Below are 16602 nucleotides of genomic sequence, written 5' to 3'. Positions count from 1 at the left end.
ATGTTCAAGGAAATGCACGTGCCCGGCGGAAGTCCAGCGGCAAAACAAACGATTCGTCGCCGTTCGAGTCCCACCGGGGGGGTAGGGGTTGGCATCATCGACGGCGACGATTAGAGCCACCCCAACCCCACTCGAGTGCATAAATTAATTGCCTGCGACCGGGGCCCAGCACACCATGGCAAGGCCATCGCGGCGATGCGAGGCGTGGTGGTAGTACTGAGCGCGATCGAGACGACGACGACGGAGCTATTACATCGAGCACTCCGCGGTGTCTCACGCCGCGTTTACGGTGCGTCACGCAATGGAACACGCTCTCAGAATGGAGATTGCTTTCTTGCGAGACGACGATTGGATTGGATTGGGGATTGGAATCGGGCGAATCATATTCAGAGGCCAGAGTTAAGTGTCTGTCACACGAATCGGAGCATGACGAAGGGTGGTACGCGCTTGGTGACATCATGGAATCATGGAAAGATCAGCAGGATGAAGGGCGCGCGCGCGCACACACTCTGCTCTGAACAAAGCATTGTTGTCTGATGTTGTCGGTATCATGGACCGTTTCAGCAAGGCATGCTGTGTTTGCAGGTTAATGATCATTCCTGGGCCGCTACTTTTGAACGCATCTGTGCTAAGGCAATTGAAGTATCATTCGAGCAGCTGCGAGTAGCGATCCGCAGAAAGGAGAACATCACGCGTCCATTCTACTGTGCCCTAGGTCCCCAACAGGTCTTCGGTATTCAATTTGTACACGGAGTTCTATACGTCTAAGCTTGAGCTCAAATAAAAGAACAACCTAGGAGTACTTCAACTCCATGTCGGTTTCATGTTTAACCATTTTTGCAACTTTTGGATAAGTTTTGGATAAAGTTTTGGAGTTTTGGAAGAGTTCGATAAAATCTACTGGCTTCTACTTTTCTCTTCTTCTTGGTTCTCCCCAGGGACACCATTTAGTCCTTGTAAACATCTTTCATTTTTCCCAAGTCCCAAGTGACACAACTGAAACAGTGAAATGTTGCGAATAGTGCACGATTGCAGCATGACCTGTTAGCGCTTTTCCGAGGCTGTTCCTTTTTACAAAAGACAGTTTCAGACAGTTAACAGGGATGCATGGATCGCAATCGTATTTATATACCCCATCAGCCTATAAACTCGTTAATACAATTCACAACTTTGGTTGAATGTACCTCAAATAAAGCGTAAGTACCTACCAGATGGTATGCCATCTCCGGGCAGACTAGCTTGGGAACGGCTTATCGCAGATAAACATCGAGCTCACTTTACTGCCTTCACCATCGAGGGGAACGTACTGGAACACACCAGTATAGGAATACTTATCGGTCTCGCAGCCCTGTGTTAATGATCAACCCTCAAATCGAACTGAAATAAATTGACCACCATTCGCGATGGCCGATGGGATCCCGATGGGCTTATCGTAATCGCCGTAGCACCGCACCATATGACCTCCTGCTGATGAGCCCAAATAAAATCGAACTTCATCACTTCCAAACCCCAAGTCTAGGACTATGATTGTCGCATTAACTAGAGGTGCTTTTCACGAGTATTCCGTTGATTGAAACAACTGGAGCTCAGCGGGAAAACCCGGAAAACTTCGTGTCATGAGCATTCAAATTTCTACGCCTTACAATGGAATGGAAGTATCACTTGATGGTTTCAAATCACCAGATACCGATGGGTGCACCCCATGGTGCAACACTAAAATTTCACATGCGGCAATTCCAATTCCGATCACCGCGTAACGGTAATTGAAACATGGTTCTCTCCTGCTACAGTAGAGCATAAGCATAGCGGGATCACGTCGATCATCAGCCGGTGACTGACAAAACATTGATTGCACCTTGCCTCGGTACCGGCGTGGCGTCCGCCAGCGCGGGAAAGCCAGTGAAAAATGATCTGTCGAGGGGGACCGAAGAGCATACGCATTCACCACCGGAGCAGGAAACTGCGATTTCCGAGCGAAAGTGGCGCCGCCGATGGATCGACTAATTAATAATGGTTTGGCGGGAAAATGGGCGGCGCGGCGCCCGTCGAGAAGGGCTCTCAAAATGCCCCAAAACGGATCGCATAAATCAAACCGCGAGACACCTGAACAACGATGAACATGTATGCCATCGAGGTGGTTGCTAGGGGGAGAGACGGCGAGGATCGGTTCACTGTTTTCAATTTTATTATCTTAACCCTCCCGGGGGGGGCCGGGGGGCTACGGGCGAGATTACAATAAAACAGCACGCGCGAACTAAACAATTAACTTGCCTAGTAGTGCACACGCTGATGATTAATGAACTTAAAAAGCAGGCGGCAAACACACACACACACGCACGCATACGCACTGCTCGATGAAAGTTTGCGTCGGCCAATTGCGCCAGCGGCGCGACTACTACTAAAATGCACAGCGCGCGCTTCTTCTGTTGGCCAATTTATTAATTCAACAAAAATCAGTGAAAGGAGAAGCGAGCAGCAAACAGTTTACGCATATTTGGCGCAATCCAAATGCTGCAACAGCGGCGCGCGCTTATGATGGTCAGCATATTTCGGGAATCGAAAGTCGGCGATTTCGTTTGATGAGCCGGCCCCCGTGGGAGAGGGTGACGCGCGGGAAAAACTCGTTCACTTTCACCTCGTATGCAACTTGGCACTTTGCAAAAAATGGCGCGATCCTTGCTTATCGTTGGTGTATCCCCCCCCCCCCTCGTAGCATTCTTAAAGTCACGTTGTGCGTAACTCCGCCATCAGCCGTTAGGTGGTTTATCGTGGGTTCCAAGAAAATTCCATTCACGATAATACACGTTATCACCAACTGGTGCTGTTGGCCGATAAAGGCGTTCGAAAACGCTTCTTCCACGAAATCATCCCTTCAGCAGTTAATCTCTTCTGCCTCTTCGTCTCGATACCAATCGAACAACGAAACGTTGCGGCATTGGATTGGCACCTTTTTGGCCGCCGACGCGAACGTCATAACGCGCCCGCTGATAAGATGAATGCTGAGCAACAAAGCACGCACAATGGCGCGGTGATGAGCGCTTTTGGGGGCTGGAAATCTTTACGATCATCCTCTACCCCACATGCAGGGGGGAAAAGCGACGGCGCAGCATTGCAGATAGCATCAGAAAGCTCTTTGCGAGGCGAAGGCTTTGCTGCTTTCTAAATCAAGCCATACCAGAGCTGCTGGTGCTGCCGCTGCCCCTGCATTGGACGGAAATGGTTTTCCGTTTAACGATTATTATTTTCCCAATAAGTTTCGCTTCGAATATGGATTTTTTTGTGTGTTTGTTTGGTTTCGTTTTGTTTGAGATTCATATGTTTTCGTTATGATTACGCCGCTCTCGTTACTTGAACAGGCAAGCAAATAAGCGCCATGGTACGGCGCACCATCAGCATATGCATCTCGCGCCCCAGAAGGTGCCAGCATGAAAATGGAACCATGAAGTCGGGCACAGCAGCGGGGGATGGAAGCCCTAAAATGTAAAAAAAAAAAATCGAACACAAAACCAATCAACGCTGACCCGCTAAAACCGTTTTTTTTTCACTTCTGCGATCCCCTCGAGCAGATAGGGGGAAGGCACTGAAGCGCGAAAGTGATATTTACATCCGAAACGTCCAAGACGAAAAACGTTTCAACGGTTTGTAAAATCAAAAACCCTTACGCCGCACACACCGAAATTGGTCGCGCAGATTAGAAATCGGGGCGAAATTACATGCCACAATATTTCAATTTATGGGAGTCGCAAAGTGACGTAGGCACCGGGCCATTCTCGGTGGAAAGTTTGAAGGGAAAATACTCCTTTAGACGAACTTTCGCCGAAATAAAAGGGAAGCAAACTGTTTAAAGTAGATCTTACCAACAGGCGATCACCGATAAGTCGAGACACGTGGTAGATCGAAAAGGATTTCGCATAAAGTTGCGATGATTCCGATTAGTTACAGATGAGTAGCCAGTGCCAGTGCGATGTAGCACTCCATAAAACGTAGAATTGTTGTAAAGGTTATCAACAGCCACATTCCTTGATAAACGCCACTTGTGTTACTGGTGGACAATGTCATGATAGCAGTCGCGCTGTGAGGTATGTTCCTATCAGGTATCGTGATGTGTCTATTATGACCAACAAAGGTTGCACGGTCACATGACGCAAAGCCATATTGAGTGTACCCCGAGGTAGCTGCCTACTTGGGTCTCGTGACTCTCGAAGGTGCTTCCGCGAGTCCGAGTGTGTTTCAAGGATTCCTGCGACCAACGTTAAATCAATGCTTCCCTTAATCTAATTTAGGAGCTAAACTTCTACCACTACTCCACCAGTAGTCAGCATAGCATGCATTCTAATAGTGAATTTCATCATGGCAGTCGACACTGTGGTTAAGGATTGTTCAGATTTCAAAATTAAATACGATTTTACTGTGTAACCCAGTCCCGAGTAATGAGCGATACGGTTCCAGCAACCAAATCTCAAGTACACGATGCTTACATTACCGTAAACTAGTGCATAGCAAACAACCCAAAACGCAACCAAAATGGCGTGAAATTTAAACTTGCTTTCCCCCATAAAAAGGTATACGCAGATACGATTGGTTGGCAAACACATTTATCTTCATTTCGACACCGATTTCCAGCCGTTAGCCTTAATCGTGAATTTTCGAATTGAATTTCCCGCGGCGTTCCCCCCACTCCAAAAGACGCACGCAAAAATGAGGAGGGTTGAAATTCAAAAGACATTCTGCTACTTTAATCGACGAGCAAAACCACCAATCCGCCAACCAATCGAAATACGAATCACGAGATTCGCGCGCGCGTCAGTGTGACGACGGCAATTGGCCGCATCGACACATCACGTGCGCACCCGCACAGCAACTCCATCACAAAACTGGTCCAAGACATTGTTGTGCGGCGTCAATCGATCCATGATCGATCGCTAATGGTGATGTGACAACGATGAGATGTCAGGTCGGTCCAGTTGTAACGAAAACCTACCTCACCAGCACCCCTCCAATCGATACAACATAACATCGTTGTGCATCAATGACCGTTGGGTATGGGGGCGTTGGGCGGCGCAGTTAAAGACCCCGGCGAGGGCGAGTGAAAACGAGAATTGATCATGCCAAGACAGAAGCGCGCCCACCATCCATAACAGCCTGCCGGTGACGGGCTGCTAGCTTGCAGGCATCTCACCAGACGAGATAAGAGAGGCGGTGGTGGCGGCAACGGCGGCGAAAAGTGAAAAGTCGTCATCTGCGGCGAACGGACGCAGTGTGGGGGTTTGTGGTGATCGGGTGAGCCGGGGTTTTTTCGGAAAATGGAAGCATCGTCAGGTGGTGACCACCTGACTGACTGACTGACCGAGGGACCGAGCGGTATGTTGTGTTCGAGCGGGATTTCCTTTTTCGCCAGTAAAAAGAGAAAATCTCTTAACGCCGGAACGCCTCCCCGGGGGGGAGTGTGGTCATATGTGCCTGTGTGCTGAACGAGTGTATTAGGGGACACTATGGCATACAAACACACGCGCACGCCGACAAGATACGAACTTAAATGAACCAAACATTGACGAACTACTTTGGATGGTGATGGGACGCTATAAGTGCTACCTTCCGAACAGGGAAAGGACATACGAATCTTGCAACTAATGCACGAGCAATCCATAGCACAAAGTCAGTAGTCATTAGCGTGAAAGGGATTGCCTCATCAATTTGTTTTACTTGGTATTTTGGCTCCAAAATAAATGGACGAAACAAGTTCCCTTTTTTTTCTTATTTGAATATGTATTAAATATTGAAAGATACAGTATTCCGGATTCATTTCGCCGGCAGTTCCACTTCTAGCAAGGCATAAACAAAATGGGAGATGGAAGTCGATAGCTCCAGGCTATGAACCAAGGATCACATTATTGTTTTGCTCCCAAATACACCTGGCACGATGCCAAAAATATCCTCACAAAAAGACGCACGCAATTGTAAAAACATTCCCGGAGTCCAAAGGACGCTAACCAGTACTTACCTTGTACACCTCGGAGAAGAACCCGGAGCCGATGTGTTCGCGGTGGAAATCATCCAGACAGTACAGCGCCGAGACGGCTGTTCGCAGTGCCCGGCACGACGGTCCTGTGACGGAGCGATCGGAGCAGCCAGTGCGGTTCAATGGCGGCCCCGGTCCACTGTGTTGTCCGACGTTCATCTTTATCAGCTCACCGAAATCAACGTGGCACACGGTAGAGGTAGAAACGACGGTACCGCCGACAACGACGACGACGGGCGGTTCGCCGGCAACGGTGGAGACGATCGGTCGCGATGAGCTGTTTTGCGTGGAGTTTTACACTTTAAGGAACCACTCGCGACGTTACTGCTGCTGCACATCGCTCACCGGCCACTTCTGCTGGCTGGAAGCCTGCTGGCAGCTTCAACACACCGGCCGCCGCCCCTTTTGCAGGGGGCGGGGATAATCACAAGGACCTGGTGGCTTTGATTGCTGTGTGTGTGTGTGTGTATACGGACGTATGTGATTCCAGGAAAACACACACCTATCAGCACACCACCCTCTACCACTACTTCACCTTCCTTACACCAACACCTTAGTAACTATGAACCGGTACGCAGGTTGGGACACTTCATTTAGAGATCAAGTTAAGGATCACCAGCACAAACACCAGTCATAGGTCGCGCCGTCGCTTCTATCCACGAAAAAGCATCCGCCACGATCCACGTCGGATGCGCTTCTGCATCGATTTACACTGCAACAAGTTCACTCGCATCTCCGTGTATCAATCCGGTTTCCATTGGCAAAACGGAATAAATTGGTCCGATCTGTTTCCGGCCGCTAAATGGGAGCCCTTTTCGGGCAATTCGGCTATGACTCCTTCTCGTTCGATTGCTGTTGGCGCGGCTACTGGCGCCACTGTGCTGGGGGAACGGTTAGAAAAGACGACGTTAGTAGTAGCACGACGTGCGATCAAGCGATGGGAAAGTGATTGGTGGTAGTGGTAGCGATCGGACCTACTACCAAAACCCCCTCTCCTCTCTGGTTAGTCCGTTGCTCAGGAGAGGGGGGTTCGGTTGTAGTCGCTCGCGGTTTGGACAACTGTCACAACTGCCGACTCGTCGCCGGGCGCGACCACTACCTTACGAGAACAACATCGATGGACGACTGTCGACGACGAGGGTGCGCTGAACTCGGTAGATGGTAGATCCAACTCGAGCACCCACGCACGCCATTGCAATCGCGCACTCCCGTCGTTATCACTCCTGTGCGACGTTAATCATGTTTGCCGTCGCAAACATTTTCGTTTGATCGTTCCATTCGGACATCGTGCTTAGGGGACTGTTGGCAACGATGGGCGGTAGTGATTATTGGATTTTGTGTTTTATGTTTGGCGCCTGGACCTGGACTTTGTATACTCCTAAAAGTAGAAGAATCAGTAACGTTTGTCTGCGCCATCATTACGTTAGCAGCAAGATCCCTGTAAGTTCCATAAATATCAAAACACACAGCATTGCCCGGGAAAGTCGTCGTTCCCCTAGAGGGAGGTTTTTGGGCTATCTGATTCCCGAGCAGATAGGCCCTCTCGAGTGCTTATCAGCGTCTTCGAGAGCCACACGATATCACACGTCCACCAGGCTGGTATAGGTATGAGAGCGCAGGTGACAACGCGGATGACGTTACCCACATACCATCATCACGACAGGGTGACAAGAACACAGCCGTTTTCGCTGGAGAAAAGATAAGATAAGTGTGAGGCCGCCACGTTCTGGCAAAACTGTCGAGAGTAAGGCGGGAGAGGTTGTCCATCTTGCCTTTGAGGGAAAATTGATGTAACTAATTTGGAGCAGTGAACGCCAAAGATCCCAAAATGATCACTCTGGACTACACTCCTCACGGCTGACCAACGTCTCAAGGTCACGCTCTATTAACACCTTTTCCCCCCAGCAACGTCCAGGTCGTAAGATAACGAATTCCAGTGTGTTTTTCGTCACTATAGTGGTGGGTTTCCTGGATGGGATCAAGGTCGACACGCTGGTATCGTAGTGGTGGCCACGAAAACAACAAGTTACGTTGATTGAGTCGAATGGGTGTTTGATCGACTACATACACGCCATGCGTTCGCATATCTGACGGCTGACGACTTGAGCTCAGTAGGCCTGGGGCCGCCGAAAATGGAACAAAACTTTAAAGAGAACGATGCGGCCGCAAGAGGAAAAATAGCTAGTCGAGTGGTTGAATGTATAATTAAAATCCAAATACAGCTCTTGGCATCCAGCCAGCGCACCGAAGCACCGGACATCAATGGATCCGAAAATCTTGGCACACATCCGTGCCAATCCAACCTAGAACCTTCCAAAAGGCGATTTTCATTCAAGAGAATGCCGCGCTTCCCGTGGTGCCATATACGTCAGTAAATCTCGTGTTTCTTAATCAAATCAATAGCCTTATTTATATATTTCTCGTAAATATCCGCCATGGTGCAACACGGTGAGACAAGAGGAATGTTTCAAAATATGCATCCCGATATGTTACTAATTAATAGCCGCTGCCTGATCCCTCGAACGCTGGCACACAGATGTTTTCCCAGCGCAAGAAGAAGCATTAAGCAACATTTGTCTCTAATCCATCGGTCCTACCCAGAACTGTCGGCTCAAGAGTGATGGCTTGATATTCCTCGTCCGCCGCGTGCGAAAGGGCCCAACCGTCACCAGCTCGGAACGCTGACGTCGTTGGCAAACACCCAAGCGAAAGAACGAACGAACAAGGGGGCGATTCCTTCTTCTTGATGGCGGCGTACCCAGCCTGCTGGGATGCATCCGGTGTGTGTGTGATGAATTTGACGTAAATCTCGAACTCGCGCCGAACGACGAGAAAAAAGCCGGATGTGCCGGGAAGCGGGCAGGGCCACTAAGACTTTCCCCCGGGTTCCCTTCGCAACGACGGCGGCGGTGCTGATGCTGGGAACGCTAAAATGCTCCCACACACATACAGAAACGCATAAATTGTGGTGTGCAGCCGGTGTGGAAAGATGCTCCGGAAAGGCAAAGGAATTCCATTCGTTTTGGGGAGAACGGATGGAGGTTGAGAAGGAAGCCGGTATGCTCTAAACCGCCCCTTCAAGACCCCCTTCTTCCCACCACCCGGCCGGGAGTCCCGCTGATCTGCGAAACGCATTTTCTGGTTTCTAAAAATACGGAGTCCCCAGCAGAATGCACCCAGCAGATTACCAGAGGCTCCATCTGGGGTGTGGAGGAAAAACGCACGGCAGGCCGAGTCGTCGATCGAGAACGAACGCCCTGGGATGGATCACCCTGTACCGTACCAAAGAGGGAAAACTGTAAACAACGCGCTCGAGATGACATTTGCTGGTCGCCTCGATTTGCCAGAAAGGAGCGGAAAACTATCTGTCGCTCTCTCTTCCTCTTTCTCACGAGACTAGAACTGCGTGTGCCCGGGCTTCACGGAGTTTTCTTTGCTTTTTCGCCAGCATTCGCACGTGATAGAAAAGAAGAAGAAGCGATTCCTTGCCGAGAGAGGAAGGATGTTGTAACCAGGGCTGCCTCTTTCTTCTTCTTCCTTGCGCGTCCATGGTCCTTCTTGCTGGTGCACTCGGCAGTACAGGAATGCATCGCGATGCAGCGGTAGGGGGATGCGCGTTCCGCTGGACTTGCCATTTGACCGTTGCACCATGACACCGCCATCACCGCCGTAAGCATTGCGCTACGCACACAAGCAGTACACCTGGGGTACACAATTCTTCGTGGAAAAACTGGATGGGGTGACCCGAAAAGGCCTCACACTCGTACGCACTTTTCACTTTATTGCGCCTTCGGCTGCTCCGTTTATTTGGTGTAATTTTCGAGAAAATTCCTTCGCTACCGAGTGCACGGTACCAGCCTAAGTTGGCAGGGGAATTAGTTTCACTCCAAAGGAAACACCAGCGTAGGTTCGCGGAACACTCGGTGGAAAACTGGATCGAAAATCGCCCGGATAGCTCACTACGATGCACCAAACGGGTAGCAGAGACGCACTTTACCTCACAGTCGCGTGAAAAACGATGGAAATTGCTGAATGCCGTGAGCAACTATAACGGCGTCGATGGTTTACGGGAAATGGAAAACACCCAACGATGCTTTTTTGAGGAGATGAAACTCTATTTCGTACAATCCGTGAGTTTACTTGGCAACATAGCGCGACGCACAACACCAGATAACTTATCACTGTTAGAAATTTACCTTCGGGAAGGATGGGATAAGATAACTATCGTTATTTATTTATCACCATCACCGTACGCACAACAAAACTAAAATCGCAACGCTCGCGAGGCTGGGGAGATCCGCATCGTTCGGCCGCCGTGAGAAGAGTGCGAGAGCGAGCGAGCGATTCTCTCTCTCACACGCTCCAACGAGATTACGGATTGAAAAGTGCCTAGCACAGCTACGCTACACGGAATTTTCCTAAGCATTGATTAATTTATTTTATCGATTGAAGAACATTTTATCATTATTTTAAACTTGGAAATTAAACTGAACAAAATATCAAGTATTTTCGCTATTTAACTGCGAAATGAGCAAAACGCATGAGAGAGAGAGAGGAGAGAGCAAAAAGTTTCTCTTAAATTCGTAGAGCATCTCGAATGCACTAACACAATGAATATTGTTTTCAAAAAACGTGCGTGCGAGTGTGTGAGAGATGTTGCGCAAAAACCATTGTGTAGCCGTACAAGAGCCGCATATCGATTGTTTATGCTGCTACAGTTCTTCCCAAAGTTAAGGAGATGATACCCAAAAATTAATTTTATAACGAAGAAATTGAACCCTTTCTTGTTTCATCGTCCATGAGAGTTATCTAGCTCATTAACATGTCGAATTTACGACGCTTTATTTACAACTATTTCGTCCAACCGTGCGGAGCTACTTCCGTTTCATGTACTTCAGGTACTTGTTGGCGTTAAATGTATCCTCGACATCGTCTTCGATTCGAATCTTTTGCTTTGGTTTCCGCTTTTCGATGCGCGCCTTACGCTCGGCCTCGGACAGTGAGCTCAAGTCCAGCGGGAGCTAAAAGTAGTGATAGAAAGGATTAGAAAAGGCTTTTACCGGTGATCTTCAGCGAGAGACTCACCTTGATGATCCTTCGGGGCTCGTGGTAGCTTATGTTGATGGTGGCTCCATCCGGGAGCACCATCATCGTGGGGTACCTCCGGGCATAGATGCTGCGATGTACTTTCACGATTGCGGCGCTGTTGGAAGAAATGCAGCGTGCTAAAGTGCCATTTAAATACGGTACTGCCGCTGGTATAAGCCTAGTTAGCTGCATCACGAAGGATTTCCACGATTAATGACGATAAATTTGCGTAATTTCCAGGATTGAATAACACAAAAAACCGGAAAATAATGTTTTGGTTTGGCCGTCGATGACAGCTGATGCCCCAATAATCATCAACACCGAGAAGTGCGTGCGACATATGCACATAACGTGGTGTACGAGTAGGCCAGATATGCGTAAGTCCAGTGTGCTAGTTGCCCCAAAATAACAACGTAAGGTACAAGTATACTACTCTGTGTGTACTAATCAGTAGTAATTATTAGTTCTACCACCGTGCTAATTTTAAGGCGAATCATAGAGCGATCAACTTCTTGCAAACGTCGATCGATCGAAGACTTCCAGCCGTTGCAGACACGAAACCCGTTGAATTATTCAAAAAATGTTAAATTAATGTTTAATTAGTCCTCTAGAATATGCGTTTACTAGTCTTGGTACGAGATTAATTGAATTAATTGGTTGATTGATTACCGTCTACACAATACATGAACAATCAAACTATGACGAGATATGCGAACACTGCTAGTTTATCTGAAAACGAAACATTTACTTTTTAACGCCAATTTCAACTAAATTGGCTTTTTTCAGCAAAATCGTGAGCATATCAGCGGCTAATTGTGATGTTTATAAAACACCAAACTCGCGAATAGGAAGCGGCCTTCGATCATTCATCATGCTACGGTCAATCGCTATGCTCCCCACTTTATCGACCAACACTGTCAACGCGGTCAATAAATAATCAATATCAATTAATATGTTCCACGTCCAATTGATAGCCCTTCGCAAGCCTTGGCCAGCAATAGATATTTAGTAAAGCGCAAAGTGTTCAGCCCAGTGCTAGCAACATCCTAATATCTCTGATTATGTTACCCGAATCTCGCCAAGAGTTTAGCTCAAAAGACGACTTTCTGAAACAGTTCCGCAGGGCATTGTGGATTCCGCATGCCTTCGGAGTGTCTTCTGTTTTTATAGATACAACTGGAAAATGTAGCGTCCGTAAGACTGGACCTGTGATCATTGTTGGAATATTTATAGCCCTGTATTTGCTGATTGCGTGGCTTGTCGTGGCTCAAAATGAGGTGCTCTGTCTCTATCGGGCGAATGGTAATTTATTACTTCATTCGTCCTTTAGTGGAAAATGTTTACCTACTTCTCATTTGATTTCTATTTGCAGCTCACATGCTAGGATTATTCTTCTACTTTGTGATTATAGAAACGATTCTAGCGCTAACATCATACAAATTCAACATCTTCAGTACATTTTGGCGGCCATCGCAAGCATCGCTAGCTCAATGCTGGGAGATGCTCTTTGCCAAAATAGACAGTTTCCCCCTACTTTACAACCACACAGTGAACACCACGTTAGCCTTTCGTATATTCTGGTCCTGGGTGATCGCCCTGTCGATAATGTTCACCTTTATCCTACCGACGCTGGTCATCAGATCTCCCGTCAAACTAATGCATGATATAAACCATTATATGGTATTCTTTATGCGCATGTTTGCCTATCTTGCCCAGACTACCAATTGTGCTTCCTTTGGCCTCTTTGCAATGTTGGTTCGAAGTGTGATCCGTGAATTGCAAGCATTTCTTCATGGCGGTGTCGTAAGTACGCATCAAATGCGGTCCATGATTCAACTGTATCGTCACGTTTGCCAGATGATCGACTGCTTCTGTGCAGTGTACGGTTGGATATTGCTGCTAATGTTTTTCGAACATTTCATCATCATAACGGATCGATCCTTTTTTGCCATTCGCATGTACCGTTTGTCCGCTGAACTAACCATTACCCACGTTTTGAGAATGATGAGCACCTGGATAATGCCACTGGTAATCAATGATTTCCTACTTACTGGTTCATGTACCGCAGCAGAAGCAGCATTGCATGAGTTTGAAAAGCATTTGTGCAACTATGGTAAACTGTATGAGGATAATGAAGAAGTCGCGTTCCTCGTAACAAGCTTCACATTCTACGTTGCAGAGCCAAAACCAAGGTTCCGGATTCTGAATGCCTTGAACTTGAACATAGCTCTTCTATACGCGGTGCGTGCTAGCAGTTTGATTTTCTCTTAATATCCATGCTGAATACATTAACCACAAATTTTCCCTATCCTTTACAGACCTTTGGAGTGATAGCCACTTATCTCACCGTGTTTCTACAGTTCGATCCGGTACAATAATGAAAAATCGTCACAATCGCCGTTCCAATAAATTTTAAATTTTAACTTTTTGGCACAAATTTGTATGTTTACGCTAAAGTTTACGCCTCGTCTGGCCGAGGCTTTTTTGTTGCTGTCGCTACACAGGGTGACCAAGGTGTGCGTTTGACATTTTACGTCAGGCGCTTGTGTAAAGAGAAGCGGTGGACGGGGTAGCGGATTGTTTACAAAGAATGGCTTAAGATAAAACTTCCGAGCGTTTGTGAACAAAAAAGTTTTTAACATACAAAGTTATCGTACCCCGTGACTCACAACCGCAGTGGCACCGTTTCGTAATCCGCAAATACAATGTGCTCCGTTTAATTACCAGCCATAACTAAGCAGTACCAAATAAGCCCGACATCCACGATGGCTCACTCGCCGCCGTTCGGTAAGTTCCGCGGGCAAGTCAGCAATCCATTATCCAAACCGCCCCCCAACCGAGAGACGGTTTATATATCGGTCACCGGTGATGCCCTTCTTATCTCCGAGCTGTCGAATGAGAGCGTGTGCCGCAACATGCGTGACGTTAGTCGGACTACACTACATTCCGCGTCATCGTTCCCTTCGTTTTTGGAGTGTACTCCAGCCCGGCTCCGCGGGAAGCTTTCATGAGTCACCGTCACCCTTTTCCCAGAGTCCGGTCAGACCATCGCGAGATTCTGTCGACTCACGCTTCGTAAGCAAGGTTTCTCTGTCAATCTTAGCGTTGTCCCCGCAACGAATACATCCCATGACTCCCGGCGTTGAAGTGATCTGCACCGAAGAGTACGATGCCGTCACCCATTCTTGCGATCGCGTGATTTATTTTTAGTTCCCGGATCGTTCAAACTCGCGTGTGCGTTGTTTGTGCAGCATGCAAAAGCAAGTGAAGTGCAGTGACACCAGCAGGAGGAACGCCCGGGAGCATCCCCAGCGACCTAATCAGTCGCGTAAACGGTGCATGTCGTCCTGCGTTAATGGTGGCAATCGGAGTAAATTGAAACTGGCGACATGTCTGCGAATCAAGACGAGGATGTTGCTGCTACTAAAGGGCCGCCCCTGCGACTCCGCCGGCATACTGCTGGGTAAGTAACAACGAGACTAACGATCAATGAAACGTTTTATGTTGGGTACATCATACTGACCGGCACCCTCACACACATGTAACGCGCGTCTGCAAACCGATAAAGATCCAAAGAAAAAAAGGAACATACCGAAGCTACAGAGGATACCTATTTACGTCCTCACATGCCGTCCCTTCGACTCCCCCCTCTGCAAAATCGCGCCGGTCCTTATCTGGGGATCCTCGTCTCGATAAGACTTCTGTTTTAGGTTCCGAATTTAATTTCCTATTTTCCCCTGACAGCACCGAACGACACTATCTGTCTGGTTGCGCTTGGGGGTCCATGTGTCTAAGCCACTCGATTCCCCCTTGGCGTAACGGATCTGCACTTTTTATCGCGACAAATCAGAGTCGGTAAGACCACCTATGAAGATAGTCCCTCATTTGGCTGTTCTCGACACGACCTAGCTAAAGTCACAGGCAGGCACTGGTTTCGAAATTGTTCGCCCGTTAGTGATCGTATGTCGGCAGTCGCAGTGGTACTCGCCGGAAACTAGAACACATCGTTCCGAGGTGCAGACCCAGCACAACAGGAAGACTAGCGAGATCCGATCCGCGCGACTAGCGCTAGGGTGAAGCAGGTGAATATCGTACTATTGTGTAAGAACGGAGTAGGCCTTGAGTGAAACCGCGACGCACCACGTGCCGCACACGCACACGGAGTGTGGAGTGTTGTTGATTCAGCTGTATTTCATCTGTCGATCTGCGGTTTACGGGATCTGCGAAAAGCCCCGGACATGTAGTGGGTTTAAATCGACAGTGCAACTAGTGGCGCGGTCTTGTTGCAGTTCTTGCCATTACCTCGTCACTTTACCCCATTGCCACGTGGTATCGAAGACGACGACAGCGACGGAGACGATGGTTGATAAATGAGTTTCTCAAAAAAAAACCACCAATCTCTGTGTGTGCTGCACCGGCAAAAACATTCGTGACGCGTTTGTGATTGTGTTATCTGCCTTCCATCGCCTTCCACTTTTTTTTCTTCTCCCTCCTTCGCTTACTCCTTTTCATCTTCAGTTCCGAATAAATTGCTGATGAAATTGGAACACTGCATCTTCGGTATACGCGCAGCCCGCGGCTACGCGAATGGTGACGAACGAACGAATTTCTTCTTCCCGCTCTGCTACGCTAATTGCTGGGTTTCGATACGATCTCGGTCGACAGCAGCATCGCGACCACCGCCTCTCACCCCCTTTGGCATCGCTATGCCACGCTATTAAAACATGATGCAACATTGGCGGTGTGTGTTGACGGCGTTGAATCAGTTGGGAGTTTTAGTGGCGAAAACTTACATTTTCCCTCTCGTGTTTGAGATTCTCGTTGTCGCGCCTATCTCTGTTTGCCTGGTGTGCTTCGTTTCGTTGATCAGATGATGATGTTGCTCGGGATGTGGAAACCCCGGCTTCTTCATTCCAATCTGAGATGATCTGCGATTGGCGACTGTTTGACAGGAACATGTGAATAACGGATTTGCCCACCGGCTGGCCTTAGAACACGAAGCCATGAAGTATCTTCTTTCCTGTGTGGATTGCTAGATCGACACATTTGTTTCCACTAATGTCGGGGACCTTTAGACAAAGAGAGAGAGAGATAGCAAACCGTCACCTACTATGATGACGGATGCGAATACGCAGCTAATCTTTCCGATCACATCACATCCCCAGATAGCTGCGGTCGCCGCACGGACTCTTGTCAATCATTATATTGAATTGCCCTCGCACTTGTGGTAGTCCGACAATCGGGACATACTCGCAAACAATGTTGGTTCTCGCTAATCGATGACCGCCGATTGGTGTGATTGCACTAGGATCGGCCCCATAACCATCATAAAACCTTTACCAAGAACAATTAACAATGTCGGCGGTTCAATGTCTTCTCCTGTTGTCTACTCGATCGCCGGAAGATAAGATGAGTTGCGTAGACGCAGTGCGTCGCCCATTAAGGTTAAGCGACCAATATTTATTGGCGCACCCAATTGAGGCACTATTAGAGCT

The 16602-nt window shown here is 48.2% G+C and overlaps 3 protein-coding genes across 7 annotated transcripts in view; 1 reads left to right on the top strand and 2 right to left on the bottom strand.

Moving 5' to 3' along the window:
* The window catches only part of LOC125951100 (uncharacterized), a 58013-nt gene extending 47681 nt beyond the window's left edge, over nt 1-10332 (bottom strand). The window contains exons 1-2 of one of the 4 annotated variants that reach the window (XM_049679664.1): nt 10216-10332; nt 6002-6900 (exon numbers count right to left, since the gene is read on the bottom strand). In XM_049679664.1, the coding sequence (XP_049535621.1) occupies nt 6002-6178 (177 nt within the window). In that variant the 5' untranslated portion in view covers nt 6179-6900; nt 10216-10332. The other 3 variants (XM_049679665.1, XM_049679662.1, XM_049679666.1) reach the window with 3 other exon arrangements.
* Nucleotides 10333-10844: 512 nt separating this feature from the next.
* On the bottom strand, nt 10845-15183 carry LOC125951234 (39S ribosomal protein L55, mitochondrial). Of its 2 annotated transcripts, XM_049679923.1 has the most exons (3): nt 14700-15183; nt 11105-11222; nt 10845-11040 (listed from the first exon to the last, which is right to left on the bottom strand). In XM_049679923.1, exons 2-3 carry the CDS (start codon nt 11168-11170, stop codon nt 10894-10896), a joined length of 213 nt encoding a protein of 70 aa, XP_049535880.1. In that variant the 5' UTR covers nt 11171-11222; nt 14700-15183; the 3' UTR covers nt 10845-10893. The 2 variants fall into 2 exon arrangements, with proteins under 2 accessions (XP_049535880.1, XP_049535879.1); XM_049679922.1 differs by lacking the exon at nt 14700-15183 and having other exon boundaries at nt 11105-11529.
* Nucleotides 12904-13541, top strand: LOC125951231 (uncharacterized). The gene is made up of 3 exons (XM_049679919.1): nt 12904-13220; nt 13287-13348; nt 13426-13541. The coding sequence occupies exons 1-3, from the start codon at nt 12926-12928 to the stop codon at nt 13483-13485; spliced, it is 417 nt and encodes a 138-aa protein (XP_049535876.1). The 5' UTR covers nt 12904-12925; the 3' UTR covers nt 13486-13541.
* Nucleotides 15184-16602: the final 1419 nt, after the last annotated feature.

This window comes from Anopheles darlingi, chromosome 2, assembly GCF_943734745.1.
Source record: "Anopheles darlingi chromosome 2, idAnoDarlMG_H_01, whole genome shotgun sequence".
Classification (NCBI taxonomy): Eukaryota; Metazoa; Arthropoda; class Insecta; order Diptera; family Culicidae; genus Anopheles; species Anopheles darlingi.
Note: the sequence above shows the minus strand (reverse complement) of the source record. Positions and strands in the feature narration are given on the sequence as shown.